Source organism: Scatophagus argus, chromosome 23 (genome assembly GCF_020382885.2).
Source record: "Scatophagus argus isolate fScaArg1 chromosome 23, fScaArg1.pri, whole genome shotgun sequence".
NCBI lineage: Eukaryota > Metazoa > Chordata > Actinopteri > Scatophagidae > Scatophagus > Scatophagus argus.
The window spans coordinates 15,334,851-15,355,523 of record NC_058515.1 but is presented as its reverse complement, the minus strand read 5'-3'; the positions used below and the strand labels follow the sequence as shown (position 1 = coordinate 15,355,523).

At 44.5% G+C, this 20,673-nt stretch overlaps 4 protein-coding genes across 5 annotated transcripts; 3 read left to right on the top strand and 1 right to left on the bottom strand.

The window, feature by feature from the left end:
* The first annotated feature begins 1,214 nt into the window (after positions 1-1,214).
* On the top strand, positions 1,215-5,071 carry LOC124054294 (zinc finger protein 883-like). Of its 2 annotated transcripts, none has more exons than XM_046380118.1 (4): positions 1,215-1,882; positions 2,218-2,408; positions 2,650-3,075; positions 3,278-5,071. In XM_046380118.1, exons 2-4 carry the CDS (start codon positions 2,294-2,296, stop codon positions 4,537-4,539), a joined length of 1,803 nt encoding a protein of 600 aa, XP_046236074.1. In that variant the 5' UTR covers positions 1,215-1,882; positions 2,218-2,293; the 3' UTR covers positions 4,540-5,071. The 2 variants fall into 2 exon arrangements, with proteins under 2 accessions (XP_046236074.1, XP_046236073.1); XM_046380117.1 differs by having other exon boundaries at positions 1,216-1,882; positions 2,254-2,408.
* Positions 5,072-5,317: 246 nt separating this feature from the next.
* Positions 5,318-10,355, top strand: fga (fibrinogen alpha chain). Its single transcript, XM_046380092.1, has 8 exons — positions 5,318-5,476; positions 5,606-5,713; positions 5,924-6,107; positions 6,443-6,588; positions 6,841-6,939; positions 7,260-7,412; positions 8,085-8,715; positions 9,311-10,355. Exons 1-8 carry the CDS (start codon positions 5,420-5,422, stop codon positions 10,018-10,020), a joined length of 2,088 nt encoding a protein of 695 aa, XP_046236048.1. The 5' UTR covers positions 5,318-5,419; the 3' UTR covers positions 10,021-10,355.
* Positions 10,356-11,348: 993 nt separating this feature from the next.
* LOC124054322 (fibrinogen alpha chain) lies at positions 11,349-15,009 on the top strand. The gene is made up of 4 exons (XM_046380194.1): positions 11,349-11,470; positions 11,850-12,033; positions 12,842-12,987; positions 13,459-15,009. The coding sequence occupies exons 1-4, from the start codon at positions 11,402-11,404 to the stop codon at positions 13,804-13,806; spliced, it is 747 nt and encodes a 248-aa protein (XP_046236150.1). The 5' UTR covers positions 11,349-11,401; the 3' UTR covers positions 13,807-15,009.
* Positions 15,010-15,261: 252 nt separating this feature from the next.
* Positions 15,262-20,144, bottom strand: fgb (fibrinogen beta chain). Its single transcript, XM_046380135.1, has 13 exons — positions 19,980-20,144; positions 19,600-19,632; positions 19,391-19,488; positions 18,919-19,021; positions 18,507-18,575; positions 18,290-18,404; positions 17,723-17,829; positions 17,445-17,559; positions 16,909-17,028; positions 16,665-16,787; positions 16,443-16,537; positions 16,126-16,316; positions 15,262-15,859 (listed from the first exon to the last, which is right to left on the bottom strand). Exons 1-13 carry the CDS (start codon positions 20,058-20,060, stop codon positions 15,628-15,630), a joined length of 1,482 nt encoding a protein of 493 aa, XP_046236091.1. The 5' UTR covers positions 20,061-20,144; the 3' UTR covers positions 15,262-15,627.
* Between the last annotated feature and the right edge of the window lie 529 nt (positions 20,145-20,673).

Here is a 20,673-nt window from a genome sequence, read left to right as displayed (position 1 = left end):
CTGTGAATTAATGAAATACGAGAAACGATGAGGCTTTGAATTTCAAATGTTTGAGTCAGCTAATTGAGGCTCGCAAACCAACAGCATTCGACAGCAGTCGCCTCAAAGGGCCTGCAAAAATGTCCACGTCAAAGGACTCAGCGTGTGGATTTGTGTGTGTGTCATAGATGTGCAGTTATACCGATTGTTCGAGTCTTAATCCGCCTGAGGACATGAGGACAATGTCTTTTCCCACAGTCTCTTTCAGGCTTTTGTTTAGGAGCTGTTGCACTGCGACAGACTTGTGTTAACCACAACAAATTGCTGCACATTCACAAATTTTAACAGGCCTTCACCATTCACATGTCAAACGATCACAAACCACAGCTTAGCTTGAAACCCACAGTAATGACTGGTGTGAAGACCGATCATGTGGCGCCCTCTAGTGGTGGTGTGTGGCAACTGTACTTTTATTTTACTGCTGCCTTTTTGTCTTTCTTTATCACACAGGATATTATTGCTGATGCATTAACATGTGAGCTGCATTTTTATGCTGTCAGCTGCATTTCCTCTTGGGTATTTTACCACAGTCCCTCAAAGGACAGCCTGTCCACTCACCTGTCAAACCCCGTTGTACCGAAAGTGGGCTGCAGTTCACCTGGGCGGCACTCGGGAGATATTTCTCAACGCATGAATGGAGCGTGTGGCTAAAATAATTATTTACACCTACTTCTAGAAATTTAGAAATTTTATTTTAGTTTTTGCAAATATAGTCTAGATTATATATCAGAATAGAGAAGAAAAAATACTAATATCCGTTCGTTTTTCTTACAGGGCAGACGGTAGCATTCTGCTAATGTATGCTGATTGGTCAGTTAAAAATTTATGACATTAACATTCTGTTACATTCTGTGAGGCTAACTTCAATTTTTATTTCATGAACATAACCACAATAATACGGTTTCAGTTTGTGTTTTAGTCCTTATGCATTTTCCTAATGATAGCTTCAACAGAAGTGCTGTTAAAACAAAACACAATATTATCTTTGATTGATGCGCGAAATCAAAATGGCGACTGCCTTAAAGTGGCGCTTATTCTAATTCTTTAATAATAATAAAAATTCAGAAAGGTATTTCATCACAATAAAAACACGACATTGTAATCTGTTAGTATCTATTGTCTCCACTGCTCATACCGAAAATATACAGAATATTTGCATCACAAAAGTTACATTTTGGGGGCTACACCTCGCTCCCGTTCATTTCGGACGATCCCGCGAGCGCCCCCTACATAACCGGAAGTCTACGAGAGCGGGTCTTTTCACGTTGGCAAAGTACGTAGCCCAAAGTTGTACTTTAAGTTGTAAATTCAGTTACATTCCACCACTGAAAAGAGAAATGGAAATGTGAGGTATACAAAAATGTTTTAAAACACAACGTGATGTGAGTCAAAAAATCGGGAAAATGGCTGACACATAAAAATGACTTTAAGTGCAGCTGGCGGGCAGTGGAATGAAACCTTTGAGAATTCAGAATAAAAACGCGTATTGTCTCCTTTCTGTCCTAAACGAGCTGCCGTACCGTTTGGTGCCGACTCTCGACAACAACCCGCCCATCTTCACTGTCTCGTCAGGCCATTGGTTGAAAACTGTGTCCTTCAGCTAAACCGGGAAGAAAACAAGCACGCTCGGGTTTCTTGTGACACGCGTGGGTTTTCTCTGTCTTCAGCCAGGTGTTTGTTGATGTTCCTTCGCAGGTGTCACATTATAAAAAACAAGGAAACCAGACAGCCGACAGACGCCCGAGGAAACGCGTTAATGTTCCCCCGAGCGAGATTCGTCTGCAGCAGCTCAGTTAGCTCACGCGTTAGTGCGCTCAAGAGGCTGGATCTACCACCTGTGCAGGTAAGTCCTGCACGCTGCTGTCATGGTTTCACTCACGAACGGGGTCGGGGTTTGTCTGGTTAGCCTCGGTGCTAATACACGAGCACTAAACTAAAGTTAGCTCGACGGACGTGCGTGTGGCCGAACGAGACAGGCAGGAATATTTTCATTGTGTATATTGATTATGACCCGCCGTCTTTGGGATCAATAAAGTTCATCTTATCTCTAAGCAGCACGTTTAAAAGTTACATGACCGTAGAAACCAGATTAAAACAGGAAATCACGGTGACGTAATGAAGTGAGTAAAAGCATTCAGAGAAGCACTGTTTCCTGTTTTAAAACATGAACCTTCTCAGGTGTTACCTGTGACTCCACACGTGACTGTCTTCCAGTTCTGTCGGTGAACCTGTGAAACTGGCTCGAGTCCACATCATGGTGTCACCCCGCCGAGGCAGACTGCTGGGTCTCAAGGAGCTGTCCGTCTCCCTGGTGGACTGCATGAGGACGCCGGCAGTCCTGAGACCAGCTGTGAGACCGGAGCCAAAAGGTGAGATGAGAGTCCCCCCAGAAACACGACATCACATGTGGCCCCCTAACGATAATTATACTGTTGGGAGCCAAATCTGTTGTAGAGACAGAAACCAGAAGAGCGGAGGCTGTTCCTGCTGCACGTCATGTTCAGCTGTCACCTGCTGTTGTGATCATCAGGTGTCCACAGACTTTTGGCCTCATGCTACATGTATCCTGCCTCTTTTGATTTGTGTTTTCCAAATCAACCTTGTGTTCAGGCTCATCAGACTTGTTGGACTGCATGAAGACTCCAGGACCGAATGGACAGACGGTCCGTGTGGCCACACAGCAGAGTTGTGCCAAGGTGGAGGTCCAGCTGAAGGAGGAGGACGAGCCTTCAGATGATGACCTTGAGAATCCAGAGCAGGAAAACGCACAGCTGGAAGCACAAAACGGTTTGTTCAAAGAAGAAGCAGATGCATCAGAAGGTGAAGCTGAACCTGAAGGAACAGATGAACTGCAGCCGAGTCCAGTCGGGGCCGATGGGACTCTGTTAGTGTCTCGGGAGGATGCGGGGGACACAGGCGGAGTGATGTGGCTCATGAAGGACCTCGAGCTGTCGGAGTCCCTCAAAGCAGCCTGCGCAGACGGCTCGTCAGAAAGGCCGGAGCGACAGGAAGCCGACGAAGCTTCTGAGCCTGCAGGTGAAGGCACCTTATTTTAGAGAACTGAACTTTTGTGCTGGTTTTAATCTCTTCTCCAGACCACATCCCAGCTCAGTGTTGGTGAATGATCTGAGGCAGATATTAATTAACTCCCACCACAGAAAGGAACCAGAGAGTATTACTGTATTGACTGTGCACGTCTTTGTGTTTTCTGCCGCTCCTTATTTCATGTCTGCGACAGATGAAAGCGAAGCTGAGAAGACCCTGATGGAAGGTGCGTCTGAAGTCCGGCATCACCGGTGCCAGCTCTGTGGGAAGTCCTTCGCGAGGCGGAGCAACGTCCTCAGACACCAGCGGCGTCACTGCAGCAGGACAAGAGACGCCACAAGCAACCCGCAGCCGAGCCAGGCGGGACGGGAGGCTCGTTCTCACGCAGAGACCGGGGACGAAGGCGAAAAGGGACCACAGGTCTCCACAGAGACTCCACGAGAGCGACGACACGCCTGCGAGCAGTGCAGTAAGAGCTTCTACCTGTTGCACACCCTCCGACAGCACCTCCTCACCCACTCGGGTGAGAAACCTTACAGCTGCAAGGTGTGCGGGAAGCACTTTGGCAGGGAGGGCACTCTGAAGCAGCACCATCTGATCCACACGGGGGAGAAGTCATTCACCTGCGAACAGTGTGGCAAGACCTGCGCCCGGAGAGGAGACCTCAAAGTACACATGATCAGCCACTCTGAGGAGAGACCGTACAGCTGCAGCCACTGCTCCAAGACCTTCAAGCACCCGGCGAAGCTGAAGCAGCACCAGCGGCTCCACACAGGAGAAAAACCTTATCAGTGCAAGTTGTGTCCCAAGCAGTTCAGAGTCCAGATGTCACTGGTGGAGCACCAGTACACCCACTCGGGAGAGAAGCCCTTCCAATGCACCCGCTGCCCCAAGGCCTTCAGCAACAGGAACAACCTGAGGAAGCACCAGATGATTCACACCGGGGAGAAGCGCTACGGTTGCTCGCACTGTGGCAAGAGATTTCGCCTCCTGCAGCACCTGACCATGCATGAGCGCAGCCACACGGGAGAGAAGCCGTACAAGTGCGACGAGTGCGGGAAAGGGTACTCCCACCCGTCAGGTCTGAAAACACACCTGTCCACTCACGAGGAGAGACCGCCTCGCTGTTCCCTGTGTGGGCAGGGCTTCGCCACCCCCGTAGAGCTGACCGGTCACAGGTGCCGAGAAACGGCAAAGAGACCGCACCGTTGCTCCTGGTGCGGCAGGTGTTTCTCTCAGACCTCGAACTTGAAGAAGCACGAGCTGATCCACAAGGGGGTGAAGCTCTGCGAGTGTGAAGAGTGCGGGAGGAAGTTCAGGGACGCGAGCAACCTCAGCAAACACAAACGCATTCACACAGGCGAGAAGCCGTTTGAGTGCGAACGCTGTGAGCGGGGCTTCAGGCTGCGGCACCACCTCACAAGTCACATGTCCACGCACAGCGAGAAGGATTAGAGACTCCGGGACCAGACCGTTAGCTTCTGACTGCAGCGATGTCGTTTCTCAGCTGCCTGCAGGACGCGTGAAGTCGCTTAACGCTTTTAAAGCACATGAAACAACAAAGCCGACGTCCTTCCTCATGAGTAATTTCAGACTCAGAAGTGTTACCGTCAGTGTGGTTCGTCACTTGTTTACTTCTCTAAAGTGAATCTTGACTTCTTATCAAAACTGACAAAAGCACATATTTACTGATGAGGTGTCACTCTGTTTAAAATACTGTTTCCTCATTATCTCAAGTTATTAGTGGCACAGTTAAGACCATTAAAGTGTTGAGGAAATCAGTGACTGTATTTATTTTGCTGAAACAAACAGGTTTAAATCTGAATGAAACAGAGTTAAATTAGAAAGCAGACAGAATAATTAAAACGTCAGTGTGTGTCTCACTGCTGCTGTTCGCTCACTTTCACCTCTGACACAAGTTCGGTCAAATGCACACTAATGTAAAGCAGGTCAACACTTTAAAGCACATTAAACAGTTTTGCTGTAATACTTGTGTCTGTTTCCTGCGTCATGAGTAACTTCAGACTCATAACTTGCTGTCAGTGTGGTTTGTCACCGCTCGCTTTGCTGGATCGAATGCCAGTAAGTCCTGCGGTGACTGAACAAAGTGGCAAAGTGTTTGTGTACATTTTCAGAGCAAAGACACACACAGTACGACAAACAGGCTCGGCATCGATCGGCTGAGGTCGCTGAACTCTGACCTGACCTGAGCGGACACGCGTGTCCTGATGAGTCACCGGTTTGTCCCCAGTCCGCCGGCAGCCTTCAAATGGTGCGAGTGCAGCGCTGAGGCAGCAGTCAGCCTTCACACACAGGAGGGACAACACAAGTCAAGATGGACGGACGCACTTTACTCGTCTGCCTCGGGTTCATTTCTGTGGCTTCAGCCACGGTGAGTCTCACATCGAGCCTCATTCGAAGGGATTCGCATCCTGCAGTGGTGCAAACACAGAGTTATTTTTTTTCAATTTCAGGTTATTACCTACTTAATTTGATTTGATGGTTTTCTGTGTGTCTGCAGTCCACAGTGGTGGTGGACCCCAGAGGAGCTCGTCCGGTGGAGCACGGCACCAGAGCCGAGAAATGTGCCACTCAGAAGGAGTGGCCTTTCTGCACAGACGACGAATGGGTACGGCTTGTTTTCTGCTTCGTCGCTCCATCGTCAGGGCTTCACCTTCACTTTATCTACAGACAAATTCACTTTTAGAGTTCTAAAACGGAACTTAAATGACTCAAATGATTATTTCAGTCCTGTGTGAGCTGAGTGAAGGTGATTCTTTCACAAAGTGAACGAGCCAAAACCTTGTGAGGTCAAAGCTTCTCTGTCGTCCTCCCTCAGGGCCCTAAATGCCCGTCGGGCTGCAGGATTCAGGGTCTGCTGAATAAATTCGACCACGACCAGCTGAAGAAGATCGAGAAGATCCGCAGCCTGCTGGATCAGAACAAGGTGAAGCACCGCTCTACCGACGTGGTGTCCAAACAGACCTACGACTACCTGAAGGATAAACTCACCGTAGATAGTGGTGAGTGAGTGTGTGTGTGTGCGTGCTTCCTTTTCAAGTTGCCCTAATAAGGAGAAGTTTTCTCAGATAAAAGCTAATACAATCCCAGTCATCTGCAGATGTTGCACTCTGAAAGTCCACCAGGATTCTGTTCAGGATTTAATGTGAAAAACTCACTAAAATGTCTTTTTCAAATGAGTTGTGTTTTTCTCACATGGGGCCTCAGTTTGACTTGCTAAGTTATTTAAAGTGTGAGTATAAACGAGGTCAACTTAGATTTTTATGCTTCAGTCCGCCTGCCTGCATGTTATTTTATCCATTGGTTCATCTCGCGGCTTCCTCTCTGCTTCCACCAGGTAGCGACAACAGCTACTACGACCTGGCCCAGAATCTGCGTCGGAGGATCACAGACATGAAGATCAAGATCGACCGGCAGCTGAGGATCCTGGCCGCCCTGAAGGATCGAGTCAAAGACCAGGTCGTGGAGATGCAGAGGCTGGAGGTTTGTATGGAGACACACAAGGGACAAAAATACGAGGCACAGCGGACACTCCGGCTGTGCTCCTGAGCCCAGCTGGTTCAGAGACTGCAGAAACAAAGGTGAAAGGGTGTCAGGGGCTCAACGGAACAAACGCGGTTTTATTTTATTTATATAGTGATTTTTAGTGTTGGTTATTTTAGCCCCAAACATCAGATTCAGAGCAGTTTTTGCTGCACAGAAATCAACCGAGTTGCTCCTTGTCTCCTTCGGCAGGTGGATATTGATATTAAGCTTCGTTCCTGCAAAGGATCCTGCGAACGCTACTCCGAGTACCAGGTGGACCACGAGAGCTACGTGGTGCTGGACAAACAGGTAGGGAGTCAACCCCACACCCAGGAGCTGTTCAAGGAACGTGGGAGCATGACTCTCAGTCGGGGGAACCAGAGTCCACATTTTTAACTTTAAGCACCAAACTCAGGGCTGCTACAACTTGTGTCAAGGTCATCTTTGAGGTTTTTGTTTACTTTGACTACGAACAGAAATTCCTAATCTTAAGCCTCAAAGCCGTTTGACATGTGAAGATAACGACATCAAGTCTACACCATGCTGACACTTAACCTGGTGTTTCACGGCCAGAGGTTTCAGTCGTGCTGCTCCCAAAATCAGTCATCTCTCATATGTTCGTTTCCCAGGTGAACCAGCTGGACTCCCATGCGCCTCAGAACATCGAGTCTGTGGGGACGCTGTATGTGATGAAGAGCAGGCCGCTGCAGAACGTCGTCGTGGACAGCGTCTTCAAGTCCAAAGACGTGGCAGCGCAGCAGAAGGAAGACATGTTCCCCGAGGTGAGGGACACATTTATGTTGGTTTGTGAAGGCACCAAAATAATCCTGCAGGCTTTGATGAATTATCATTCAAGAATTTTACCTGCTGAATGTGGTTTAAGCATACAGCTGGCAGCAGAGCAGAGTACACCCTGTCCCCTTGGTCCTCTTGGTCCTCTTGGTCCTCTTGGTCCCCTTGGTCCTCTTGGTCCTCTTTATGTCTGTACATTCAGGAAGGCTTTGGATTGAAACCAAAGCGAGGTTTGACCGTGGGATCGTTTTGTGTTCATTTGTCCCAGACAGCCAGAATACTTTACTGTACATGAGCCCTAAGCTAGTGAGTAAGTTGAACATTTTCAGCATTTGAATTGACTTTGCATCGTCTTGCCACATGAAAAACTCACACAAGGGAAATATTCCCACCAGATATCATGACCGGAGAGCTTTGAATATGTGTGATTTTCCAATTATAAAAGAGAATATTGGACAATGAAAACTCATTTGTTTCCTAAAGAGTTTGCTAGTTTGGTAAAAGGAATAAAAGAAAAGAAAAGCTCACGTAAGGTATCAGGGAGGTTGAAACACTGTGGATACTGCATCACTTCTTTTACTGCCATAATTCGCATAAAACACACGACAGGCTTTTCCATAAACGTGTACACTTTTCCAAACACGTTGATTCTTCTTTCTCAGGTAAACACGGTCAGGCTGATCCTCGAGGAGGAAGGCTCCAGCTCATCCCCAGCAACTGTCTCCAAGGTCCCAGGTACTTCCTACGCTTCATCCGCATCCTCATCATCATCTTCCTCGTTCTCCTCCTCCTCCTCCTCCTCCTCCTCTCCCACATCATCTAAATCCATCACTGAGCTTGGAGGACATGGCCACGGCGATTTGTTTGGTCATGGTGGAGGGTTGGAAGGCCTCAGCCAGCCTAGTACAAGCCACGTGTCGACCAAGACCGTCAGCTGCACCAAGAGCACCAGGAGGACCATCGTCCACACGAAGGACGGGCCGGTGGAAAAAATGGAGGAAGTGATAGAGGGAGGCCCTGAGTGCCAGTCCTTGACAGGCCTCTCTAAGGGAGAGTTGAGCTCTCTCTTCCCCACTGTCACCCACACATCTTCCTCGTTCAGCCACACCGGTGGCACCAAAGGAAGCCTCTTAGGAGATTCCAAAACTGAGTTTCAAAATCCATTTGGCTCTGATTCCGGGTTCGACCTCGGTGCGTTCATGACTGACGATGCAGAGGATGACGTTCCTGATGTTCATGCCCGGAGTGTGAAGAGCGTGCATGTCGAGCGGCAGGACAGTTATGTAGGAAAAGGTACCAAAACATCAGTCCTTGAGTAGAATCTGCAAGGGCCAGAACAGCTCAAATTCAGCTAGACAGCATGCTTTAGCATTAGCTAGCATTTTAGCTAGCCTTATGTACCAAAACTATGAAGTGAATACAGTAGTTGTTATTGTTTAATACTGGAGCTTAAAGATTTTCACATTCGGTGTGATGTATTAGATTATTACTGAGGAATTCTGGGTAGTTGTTTAAGCTTCTCTTGTTTGAGATCAGTGTTTAAATATATTTAATAAAGTTGGCATTTAAATTAGTTCATACCCCCCCCCCCACAGAACTTCACACACTTAAAAAAAATTTGAGGGGCAACCAACCAAACTAAGTGTTTTGGAAAAAAAATTTAAAAAGTGTTTTTATCCAACAAATTAATAGAAGTTGTCTTCTGTTTTGTGCTTTAAAATCCTGCTGATTCCTGAAGTGCAGACTGACAAGAAAAGGGTAGGAGAAAGAGGGTTAATGGGGGAACGTGACCGCTTACTCCTTGATCACTGCAGCAAAACTCAGCTAGCTGAGCCAAAGCCGGTCCAAGCTAACTCGCGGTCTCCGGTGTGCCCCTCTTTGTTCGCAGATTGTGTCGAAGCCCACCAGAACCACCTCAAAGGGGAAACGAACGGCCTGTTTAAGATCAGACCAGGCGGCACGGGTTCCACAGAGGTAGTGGAGGTTTACTGCCAACAGGACGGGTTAATGGGTGGGTGGTTATTAGTCCAGCAAAGAGAGAGTGGTGTACTTGGCTTCAACCGCACCTGGGCCGAGTACCGCAATGGATTCGGTTCAGTCGATGAGAAGGGCAAGGGGGAGTTTTGGCTAGGCAACCAGAACATCCACCTGTTGACGAATCAGGGTGAGACCATGCTAAAGGTCGAGCTGGAGGACTGGGAAGGGGGCGTAGCCAGTGCTGAGTACACAGTCAGGGTCGGTTCAGAGGAGGAAGGGTACCCGCTGCATGTGTCGGGGTACACCGGGGACGCCGGCGACGCTCTGGTCATGCCTAAGTCTGATATGGCGTCTTATCTGTCCCACAACGGGATGAAATTCAGCACCTTTGACAAAGACAACGACAGGTGGGAGGAGAACTGCGCGGAGATGTACGGGGGCGGGTGGTGGTACAACAACTGCCAGTCAGCTAACTTGAACGGGATTTATTATAAAGGCACGTATGACCCCGAGAAAAACACGCCGTATGAGATTGAAAACGGAGTCGTGTGGGTGACGTATAAGGCGGCCAATTACAGCCTGAAAACTGTCAGGATGTTTATTCGACCAGCTTCTTTTTAATGGCACATGGACCAAGACAAAGTCATATAAACGTACACTTTTATGTATTTAAACCACAGAAGTAGGAAAAACGGGCAAACAAGAAAACCCCGAGTGCGAAATGAGACGAAGAAGCACAGAGTGAAGCTGCAGTTTCACGTTTGAGGCCAAAAATCAAAGGTGGCTTCAGACCTTCAGGCTATTGATCTGTTCGTAAATGAGTCTGAGATTTCAAAATCACGTCAAACATTGCGAGTGTGTCCTCGTGGGTGTGTTGTGTAAATGTTATCGATCTGTTTGTTGTTGGAGCGACGACTGAACTCTGCTCACTCAATAAAGATTCAGTGTTCACTTCAGCTGCTGTGGTTTGTGTTGTTTTTAAGTCTCGATAACCAGTCGCACAAGACACTTCACCTCATCAGTGTCTTCATGTTTACGATCATTATCATCATTATTATTATTATTGTTATCTGCTCGAAAAGTTGGCATAAAAATAAGTGTTTATTCTCACACACAGCTTCAAAATTTGTCAAAATATCAAAATCAAACACCTCCAGATGCTTCAACCTTTCATGTACTTTCCACTAAATGCCCACCTTGATCATTTTCACATATTTAAATGTTTGTTATTCTGTCTCATATGCAGTTTGTGTTTAACCGAATGAGCTTGCCTCCAAAGTGACATAAAATTAAATTAAGAGAAGAAATTTAAAGATTTCAAATGTTTCTCATTGCAGTTGTACAAAACCACTTTATGCTTTACGCGTTACACAAATTAAGTAAGTATTAAGTAAATAGATCAAAAAGTAAGAAAACGGTAAATAAATGTATATCAGGTATATAAATAAGAAAATCTAATCTTTGTCATATTCTCACACAAACTAAAACAGATTCTACCTACACTGTGTGTGTATTATTGATCAGGGAAGCAGTAACCTTGACTCAAGTGAGATGTGGGCCCAGAAGGTAAACCAGAGGCCTGAGGGGCCCCTGAGGTTCTGCACAGACCAGAGGCAGGGGCCCACTGTGCAGTCTTATGTTTACGTGGTTTAATCTTTTCGCCAAGCTAAAACTGCAGTGAAAGAGGAAAAGCAAAGATTGAGTTTCACCAAATCATTTGAAACAGCTGGAGTTTAAGAGGTCAGATAAATTCTTTGAGGTGTTTGCATGAGAATAACCCAACAGGTCACATTAAGTTCTGTAGGGTAAAGCTGAGCACGACATTTTAGTCCTGTTAAAACTTTCATTATTGCAACAGAATCACATTTCATCTTTGCACTGTCATGTTTGAATTAGAACCCAGTTGAAGGTGAACTGACCGCAGTCCTGTCGCCTTTGTTTGTCTGCAGTGTGTGTGAGGCTGAAACAGCAGGAACAAGATGGCCGACAGCCCTCCAGTGCCATGTGGACACACAGGCAGCGACAGTGTCGAGCCAAATCCGACTTCCCTCTGTGTTCAGACGATGACTGGGTGAGAAAAAGTTCTGTTTTGGGGTTTCTTCTTTTCAGTCAGAAAAATCTACAGTCGGTTGGTGAGTCGTTCATTCAACAAAAGAAACGGAAGAAACAATAAAAACAAGAACCTAAATGACGGACTTGAATTAAGAGGTTTATGAGTTTATGAATTTCTGAATATGAAATTTTCCTAATAAGACAACAAGGTAAACAGCAATGCAGAAATTATTATCTTTACGTTTAGTTTTTTGTTTATTTTGTAGATTTTCTATCAGGCCTATCAGCAGCTGGGACCAATCTGTAACACACATCAGTTCATTGCTTCTGTTGTGTCAGTATAAAACGATAACGATCTCCAAACCTGCAACCACTGAGATGTATCATGTTCTCCAAAGGTCTCCAAATGCCCCTCAGGCTGTAGACTCCAGGGTTTGATCTCGCAGGCGGAGAATGAGATGGAGGGAAAACTGCGGAAGGCGTGCAAGATGGCGAAGACGTTCGAAGATACGGCTGAGAAGTCCATGACGGCGGTGACACAAATCTACAGCTACAACCGGAGAGCCATAATCAACAGATATGGTAATGTTGGGTTCACAGTACGCTGTATTTCTGCCCGTTTGTGATGGTCAGTGCGTCAGGGGTTGGCTAAAAAAATAACACAATCTCATAAATCATAATCATGATCCAAAACCTAATCCAAACAGCACAGCCATAAGCGTAGCACAGATCTGCTAGACATTGAGGTTTTGTGAAGACTGGAAGTGAGGTAAGTTTAAACATTGCAATCTTTGTGATCCGCCCGAATTGCGGTCGTCTTTGAGATTGATCATGACCTAAAATCAGATGGGACTCACCTGTCATCCACCACACTAGATGAAACGATTGTTATCATGCGCGACGCCTTGCCCAACATCTGTCGGGTCGGCCTGCTTTCGGATCGATTTCACGTAGCGTGAACCCAACGTGCGACACACTTCTCACTGACTGACTGTTTTGGTACTCTGGATGAAATAGGCAGAATAACTGAATCAGAATCAGAATCAGAATCAGAAAAGACTTTATTGCCATGTAAGTGAAGAGGTTTCACATTACTAGGAATTTGTCTTGGTGATTGGTGCATACATAGAACATAACAGTAACATATAATTGAAGAATAAAATAAAATAAAATAACAAAAAAATAACAAAAAAATAAAAAATAATAAAAATAAAATAGAGTAAGGTAACACAAAATAAAATAAGTGAAATAAATACTTTACTGGAGGTAGTTCAAAGTAAGGTAGTGCAGGGTGGAGTATAGTGCAAGTGGGTGAGGTAGACAGTGCAAATGAACTGCAGGTGCAGGTGGACAGTGAATGCAGATTGATTTTTATGATATTCATTTCCAGCTTCAGAGCTGAAATTCGTGGACCACGCCGAAGGACTGGCCAGGAATCTCACTTCATTACGGAGACGATCGTCCAGACTATCTCAGCAACTCTACAAGCTGCAACGCGACGTTCAGAAACAACTTGAGGACTTGTATCCAACAGAGGTGAGGCATGACCAGTTGTCTACAGCTTACTTATTTCTGAGTCTGCAGTATGATCAGGCTCTTATAAGGTGCTTAGACCTGCGCTTATAGAGTCCCTCCTTCACTGCCCTGAACTTCATTTCCAGCAGGTTGTTTTGGTCAACAAACCTCTGAAAACAGACACTGAACACAGCCTACTGAGCCTCAGACAGTAGACAGGCACAATTAGAGGGCAACTGGTGAACATAGTGGAGCAGTAGGAAGCTAAATAGCAGATATACAGTATGTCTCTCAGTAGGTGGTGGAGACCAAAAGCAGAGTTAAATGAGAGTCAAGATTAGACTTCATCGAGTCACACAAGCATGACTAAAATAAGACTATAATGTTGCTCTGCTGAATTTCTCATAGGCGCATGTTACAGTGGCTTCATAATGGAACAAAATGTGGTTGTTAAGTTTCTTGCTTGTTGCTGAGTTCTTGCTCCATTACCAGGTTGACATTGACATGAAACTGCGAACCTGCTACGGGTCCTGCAAACTGGTGTCACCATTCAGCGTTGATCATTCCGGCTATCAAGCACTTCAAACTGGCATGGACCAGATGGATGAGACTCTCAGCCAGAGAAGGAGGGCAGCTGCACCTCCGCAAGACATCCCACATATCAAGCTGAAGCTTCTAGACCCAGTCCTAGCACCATCAGCAGAGTACAAAACCATCCCCACAGTCCAGAGAGAACTGTTGACCCAGTTTGAGGACATTGGACAGAACCACATAGTCCTGGAGGAGCTGCTGGAGGATTCTGTAGATGTGGACCCTCTCAGTCCTGCACAGCTGGAATGAAGGGGTTCAACTGGAGGAGGTCTAACAAAAGAAGAACGGGCCTTTCTTTTTAATCTCAACAACATTTAGGAACTTGGTTTTGAAAGGGCCTGTTCAATTGAACAGTTCTTGATTTTATTTTGGAAAATCTATTAACACCCAGGGCTTGCATCAGATGACTTTGAAATGCAGTCTGAATACAAATGAAATTCTGGGGCCAATATTCATATTGGAACATGGAATATGGAAGTGTTGTACTGTTGATGTATTCTGAATGTGCTTGTTAAACACTGTGGCAATGAGAAACAATGAAGGCAGGATATTTTACAGCTTAACAATAAACCTTATCAAATCAACATCAAAATTCACTAGGAATTCAAAGTGGACAGAGACAACTTTTTTGCACAAACATTTAATGGAAAAATGAAACCTTCATGTTCATGTTGGTAACCGAACAAATGTTTGTTCGTGGCTGCTAGCATTAGCGATCCAGTTGTCTTTGTGACAGCAACACCAACAGTACGGTACCACGAGAAAAGTACCTGTTTCCACTTAAATGATTAGATTATCTTGATTGTGATTGAGTGCATTATTTAGCCCTGCTTGCTATGCCCATTGGTCACTTGTGGTATTGCAGTAAAAAACATCCAAAAAGTGTTTTGCCCATAGCCTTTCATTATGAAAGAGACGCCTGTAAAACTGTCGACAGGACACTTTGAATTCCTTCTCTTTGTGTGATGAATTTTGGATCCATGGAGGCTTTATATTTGTTAAACTTTCCTTGAGACGAGAAGTGATTTGAAAATCTGATGTCATCACAGCGTAAAGTCTCGAGGCCGAGCGTGAAGTCGTGTGAACTTGTAAAAGTTTTTTTTGGTGCATGCACCAGGTGAGCAGGCAGGTTAAATAGGCACACATAATTGTGTCTGGTGTATAATTCTGTTTATACATCCATCCAAAACAAATAAGTTTTCATATCGGAGCTTATCAGACAACATACTGACATATCTGTGATCATCAGAACAAATATCATCAGGCTCTAGCCTCGGTGCATTGAGAGCACACTCAGCACACTCCTCTGTTTTTCCTGTTTCATTATTTACATTATTTATTTCACTGTCGTGTCATAATTAGCACATTGCTTTCATTATACTGTACAGTCACTCGATGTTTTTTTCTCTCATTTTGTCGTTCATAGATCAGTGAATAAAAGCCAGTTTTGCAAAGCGCTGTTGCCCCTGATTGCTCTAATCCTGTTTTGCTTGTTTTTTCTCTCCCAGTTTTCCTTTTGCAAAAGTAAAGTTTCTTTTCATTGTGTTCATCAGCACAACTGTGGTAAGTTTGTGTCCATGATACGTTTATTTCTGGTTTAGGATTTAGTTTCTTGTGTGAAGGCACTTAAATGTAAATGTAGGTACGTTTTCTTTTCTTTAGTGCCAGAAGTGCAGCTTAATAACAACCAGAGCAGACAGAACGTATGTTCCTCAATATGTTTATTGAGTAGCAGAGGACAGTTGACATCAACTCATCCTAGTTGTGCACACTGAAGACATCACATACAATGGAGGACAGATCAGATGTTTCTCTGTAGACAAGCCAGTTTATCTGACATTATTTCACATATTTCTAAGTTTAATGAAATTACTGATGCATGTAGTTTCAAACAGGTTTCATGTTCTTCAGTTCTTTTTCACTTTTACAGTCCAGACTTCCAGAGTTAACCCAAACATAATGGTTACGATCTTAGTATCAAAACTTGCACTTTTGGAACACTTAACTTCGTCCTTAATTTTGGTGGTGTCTTGTGTGTCTTTGTGTGCCTCTCTGTTGACCCTGACATGCTTATCTCGAGTTAAAGAAAGGCCTGATCTTCATGCTGATGGCCTTGAGCGAATACCAGCTCCCCTTCCAGTTCATCCACACAACGCCATCATCTGTGCCGTGCTTGGCCATTTGCTTCGTGTATGGCCCGCTCATGTAGTATCGGCCGTTGGGATTGGCTGAGTGGCAGCGGTTGTACCACCAGCCACCTCCATCCTCCCTGGAGCACTGTTTGGAAGGATCGCCAGGATTCCTGATTCAGGAGAACAGGAACATGTTAAGCTATATGAAAAACATGATACAGACTAGCATGTCCTTTAGCCCTGCTGTTTTTTGTTAGCCTTAATGTTGTTCTGCTAGCGAATGTCAGTCAGTCAGCCATAAATATGTGTAGTTAATGTTAGCCTGATTAGTCTGGTTAATCACACAGATGTGTCTGAACATTTTTTACTTGGAGGACAGAGGTTTTGTCTCAAGGTGTCACTATAATCATGTGACCATCACCAATGGTACTCTTACCAGTTGTCGTTGTCTCTGTCATAGGTGCTGAACATCATGCCATTGTGAATAGTCATGGTGCGGTTTTCACCAAATAGTTCTAAGGATCCTTCAAGGAAACAGTTCCCAGCGTTACCGGAGTAACCGTCGACCGCCATCATGTAGTTGGATGTCTCTGATTGTATGGTGAACTGGCGATACTGTGCGTGGACCTGAATGATAAGAGAAACCATTGGAGTAATTTGAAAGCTCTTATTGGGAAATGTTTAATGTGTAAATTTGTTGATCAATCAATATGGAATCCCTGGCTGAAGTTAAAACGAAACTTTGAAACTAACCTTGGCTCCTGTCCAGTCCTCCATCTCAATGAGAACCTCAGTGGGGCCCATCTTGGTCAGCTGACTAATGCGGTCATTACCCAGCCAGTATTCACCTGTCACATGCCGAAGAAGAGAAGTGCATGAATCAAGCACAAATTACAGGAATAACGACGGATATGAATACTCAAGTTGCCCAACGTGCCAGGAGTCAGCAAATGTTTCAGGTCGTGAAAGTCTTACCTGGAGTCTGACAGTGACCCTTGCCAACATCAAAGGCAATGTTGCCAAAACCGCGTCGATATTCGTCCCAGCGGCGGCCAAAGTCGACGCTGCCATCGAGTCTGTTCTGGATGAGAAGCCATCCTGAAGAGAATCAAAGAAGTTCTCTTGAAAAAAGTCTTCAACATTTAGGAGAAACAAGCTAAATCATTATAAAGTTCAATGGCATTTGGTAACTGAGTTACCAACTGAGTTATATTCTCACCTCCATTCTGGGTGGTCTGATCGCAGAAGACCTTGTATGGAGGGTAAAAAGGGTCAGGCTGGATCATGTACATCTGGGAGTCTTTTCCTCCACGACGGAAGATGTCCTCACACTCCTTACCTGAGTCGCACAGGAGAACAGTTACAACATGTAAATGCTTACGTACACACAGGGTTGTGTGGGTCTTAAATTTACTTTTAAATGTATTTTTAGCAGTTATCAAAAAATGACAAAGCCTGAAGTTAACTGTCATCTTTAATCTTATCCTCCTCGACCTGAAACATCTGACAAACTGTGTAATACATTGTTGGAGTTTTGTGCACATCCTCTAACGCCATCCAGCTAAACTCCTGTTTCCAGGATAACTAAAATGTTTACTCGCTTTGCACCTCATAAACATCTTCACAAGGCAACTGCAACTTTTTATTCCGAATGACTCATGACTTTCACTCTAGCTGTACCCTTGGGACAAACAGAATAAGTAAGTCTTCTGTAGGTTGTTTGTTTCCTTCAACCCTTGGGGCTGCTGCACTTACCAGACACCACTGGTATGGGACACTTGGTCTTGCATGGTTCCTTGCAGTCGTCCCTCTGAGCTTGGATGGCCTTCTCCAGCTTCTGGATCTTCAGTTTGATCTTGTCCAGGACCCCCTGTTGTCACAGCACATTATACATTACATGAGGATTTTATTTTTTTTTTTTTAAGATTGGCGGCAAAAGATCCCGTGGCCTGTAGATCCGTTTCAAGTGACTTTCTGTTTTCTGTTTACTTTGTTCAAATGTTTTTTAAACTGAAACTATTTTCTTTATTTACCTGTAGCACTCTGATGTTGGAGGGGAAGACAGTGTCCACCGTCTCCTTGATGTAGGCATGTTGTTCCTCCACTTGATCAGTGTACTGGCTGACCACCCTGGTGTTGTCTGAGAGTTAAATTGGGCGACAGCAGTAAAAGTCGGTTAATTTAACAAAGTAAAAGCTTTGTTCCAAAATGAAAAAAAAATATACTAAATCTGTAATGCTGTTAACTTTTACCAAGTATCTTGCAGAACAGTTTGTTTTTTGCATTTTACTCCTATGTGTAATCTGTTACTGTTATGTGAACAACAGGTGGACAATTTAAGACTTTGTTAAATTATGTTGGGCTGCAAAATGACAAAACCATGACCCAAAACCAAGAGTTATACCTAATTCTGTTACTGTTCAGCTTGGATTGGCAGAATTTTGCACAAATGTTTGGGCTGTCAGATCCATTTTGCAGTAAAAAATAAATAAATAAAACATTAAAAATACCAACAGTATCTGGCTGATGGAGCTTCAGATTCTCAAAATGTGATTTCATGATTACAACAAATCAAAGGAAACTCGTCAGGTCTTTCTTACCATTGATGACCCTCTGCCTCTCCCTCAGAGAGGTGGAAATGCTGTTGACGTAGTTGTAGATGTTGTTGGAGGATCTGGACAACTCATCAACTTCAGGCTTGAGTTCATTGATGCTCTGTGAGTAATGATTGCAGTAAATGAAGGTAAGTCAATAAATCAGAAGGGGCTTCTGGTAAAAGTACACATGAAAGTCATTCAGTAAATCAGTTCTGTTTACCGTCTTGATGTTCCTCTCTTGCTTCAGCAGTGCCGTCTTCAGCTCACAGCCGTTGGGACACAAGACACCCTGATGGATGGGAAAACCTCTGGTTTAGTGACCACAATGCAGTTTTCAATCACCGTCCCAGAACAGAAGTTCCTTAACGTTTTTCCATCTTCACTTGCTGGCCCATACTACTGGTTTTGGAATGATTTAACTCAGTATCATAAATTTCCCTTTATTTTTGAACAAGTCTGGAGCACAGACAGGTAAACTCGCACTATCACACATTTGTTGATCTTTTCTTATTTTTTTGTCACTATAAACGTAGCAAAAATTAAGCACAAACTTTCCTTTCTTCCCAGCAGAAATGCAACACTGAAAACACACTGAATGAGTAATTGGTGAACAGTGGCTGGTGTTCTCCTACCATCTCCTCTGAGGCGTGTGTGCATCCGCCAGCCTCCGGTTGCTCCACCTTCTGCTGTTCCTGTGGTCTTCCGACTTGCGTTGTGCTGGGGCGGCCGCGATACCTGAATGAGAAGCAACAGGTACTTCACGAACATGTCAGGTACATGAGAACCACTGTGAGATGCTTTTCCATTTTTTCTTTGTTTTTTTTAACAGGAAACTAATGCTTAAGTACTTTCCACAACTGCTCTTGATTTGATACAGTGATCTAACATTAAAGGCAACCATTGTGCCACCTTTTGAGAAGTTACTTTAGATGTACTGTAAGTATGCCACACTCTGCTGCTAATTTTGCACTTATACTTTTTAGAATGCAGGACGTTTACGACAGCTGACAGAATTTTCTTACAATGTGAAAGGTCAGTGATATAGCCACAGGGATTGGTTGTGTTAGTCAGTCTTTGTGTCACTCTACATGTGTATGAATTTACCTGCTGCCGCCACTGATCGGGGGAGGGGCATAGCGGTTGGGGTTGTAGGTCTCCCTGCCTTTTGTGAGTGGACGGTGACCTCGAGCCTCTACATTCCCCTGATGGGACAAAAAAGGCAACAAGACACAGGGAAGGAAATAAATAGCTATATGTACATATATAATGAAGTTAATGTTAAAAGTCAAATAGTTGAAGCATGTTATACATACTGTCGTATTCTTTGATGATGAGCTTTTGGCGTCCTGTGAGGAGAGGAAATTACTGTGAATATATGTAAATACTCAGACACGTTATGGTCATCATGTCACATTACTGTTCCCTTTATTATACTTTATTTCATATGTGTTTAATTACTCTAGTAATTGAGTAGTAACTGCCTCTAGTAGTGATCATTATTAGAATTCAAGAACGCATAGTCATGAAAACATTTTCAATTTACTTTCTCATTTTGAGGTTATATGAAATGTTATATGTAGCAAAACAGAAAATGATGCATCTGTATTTGTCTTAATTCTGAATATTATTTTGCTTATTTATTCTAGACACTTTGTGGGTAATCCTGAGCCTCCATACACTCACAAACACTCACCGTGTCGTAGTCGTCATATTCGAGGTTGTCTTGAGCCCAGGCAACGTACGCACACAGATACAACAACAGCAGCGTCCTCATTGTCCACTGTCGTTAGTTATTCTTTCCAAATTCTTGTCAGTCCTCAGTGCGCCTCCAGTCCTTTCTGTCCCTGAAATCTCATGTGACCAGGTATTTATCCTCTGACTGTCAGTGAGTCAATGTCCTCCCACACTTTTATTGATCTTCCAAAATCGGTAAACTGCTGGAACAGTTTGCCCAACCTGAATCGCTGACTGGAGGCGGTGAAGCTCCAGTCAGTTGCAGGAACAAAAGGGCAAAAGGACTGACGACTTTCCCGATTAGTCAGAATTTGTTGAACACATGCCAGTGTTGAGCCAGAGAGACTAAACATACAAAGGATCTAAGAAAAACATCAGTCTAGTTTTGACAGTAAAGTTTTGAGTTTATATTGTTCAGAGATGGTTTCACAAATCAAGCTTTAAACATGTAGCTGCTTTAAGTCAGCTGTAAAACTCATCTGGGCTGTAGCTACTGTTGTGGACCCTGAGGTCATGTTGTCTGGATGCTGACTGAAAAACATGAGCATGTTTATTCAAATCTTAATAACTTCCATCCCACATAATAAATAAAGGATTCAGTTCTTCTCAGTTAGATCAGTTCCTGGCAGTAGGGAGGGACCTTCATGTTGGGA

Bases quoted from the DNA above. Each gene is read 5' to 3' on its own strand.
- LOC124054294 (XM_046380118.1), top strand. From the start codon at position 2,294: ATGGTGTCACCCCGCCGAGGCAGACTGCTGGGTCTCAAGGAGCTGTCC. The intron at 2,409-2,649 runs GTGAGATGAGAG...CCTTGTGTTCAG, and splicing joins TGTGAGACCGGAGCCAAAAG to GCTCATCAGACTTGTTGGAC. The intron at 3,076-3,277 runs GTGAAGGCACCT...TGTCTGCGACAG, and splicing joins CGAAGCTTCTGAGCCTGCAG to ATGAAAGCGAAGCTGAGAAG.
- LOC124054322 (XM_046380194.1), top strand. From the start codon at position 11,402: ATGTGGACACACAGGCAGCGACAGTGTCGAGCCAAATCCGACTTCCCT. The intron at 11,471-11,849 runs GTGAGAAAAAGT...TGTTCTCCAAAG, and splicing joins TGTGTTCAGACGATGACTGG to GTCTCCAAATGCCCCTCAGG. The intron at 12,988-13,458 runs GTGAGGCATGAC...CTCCATTACCAG, and splicing joins AGGACTTGTATCCAACAGAG to GTTGACATTGACATGAAACT.
- fga (XM_046380092.1), top strand. From the start codon at position 5,420: ATGGACGGACGCACTTTACTCGTCTGCCTCGGGTTCATTTCTGTGGCT. The intron at 5,477-5,605 runs GTGAGTCTCACA...GTGTGTCTGCAG, and splicing joins TTTCTGTGGCTTCAGCCACG to TCCACAGTGGTGGTGGACCC. The intron at 8,716-9,310 runs GTACCAAAACAT...CTTTGTTCGCAG, and splicing joins GGACAGTTATGTAGGAAAAG to ATTGTGTCGAAGCCCACCAG.
- fgb (XM_046380135.1), bottom strand. From the start codon at position 20,060: ATGAGGACGCTGCTGTTGTTGTATCTGTGTGCGTACGTTGCCTGGGCT. The intron at 17,830-18,289 runs GTAAGAAAGACC...TTTAACTCTCAG, and splicing joins GAGGCAGAGGGTCATCAATG to ACAACACCAGGGTGGTCAGC. The intron at 17,560-17,722 runs GTAAATAAAGAA...CTGTGACAACAG, and splicing joins CCAACATCAGAGTGCTACAG to GGGGTCCTGGACAAGATCAA.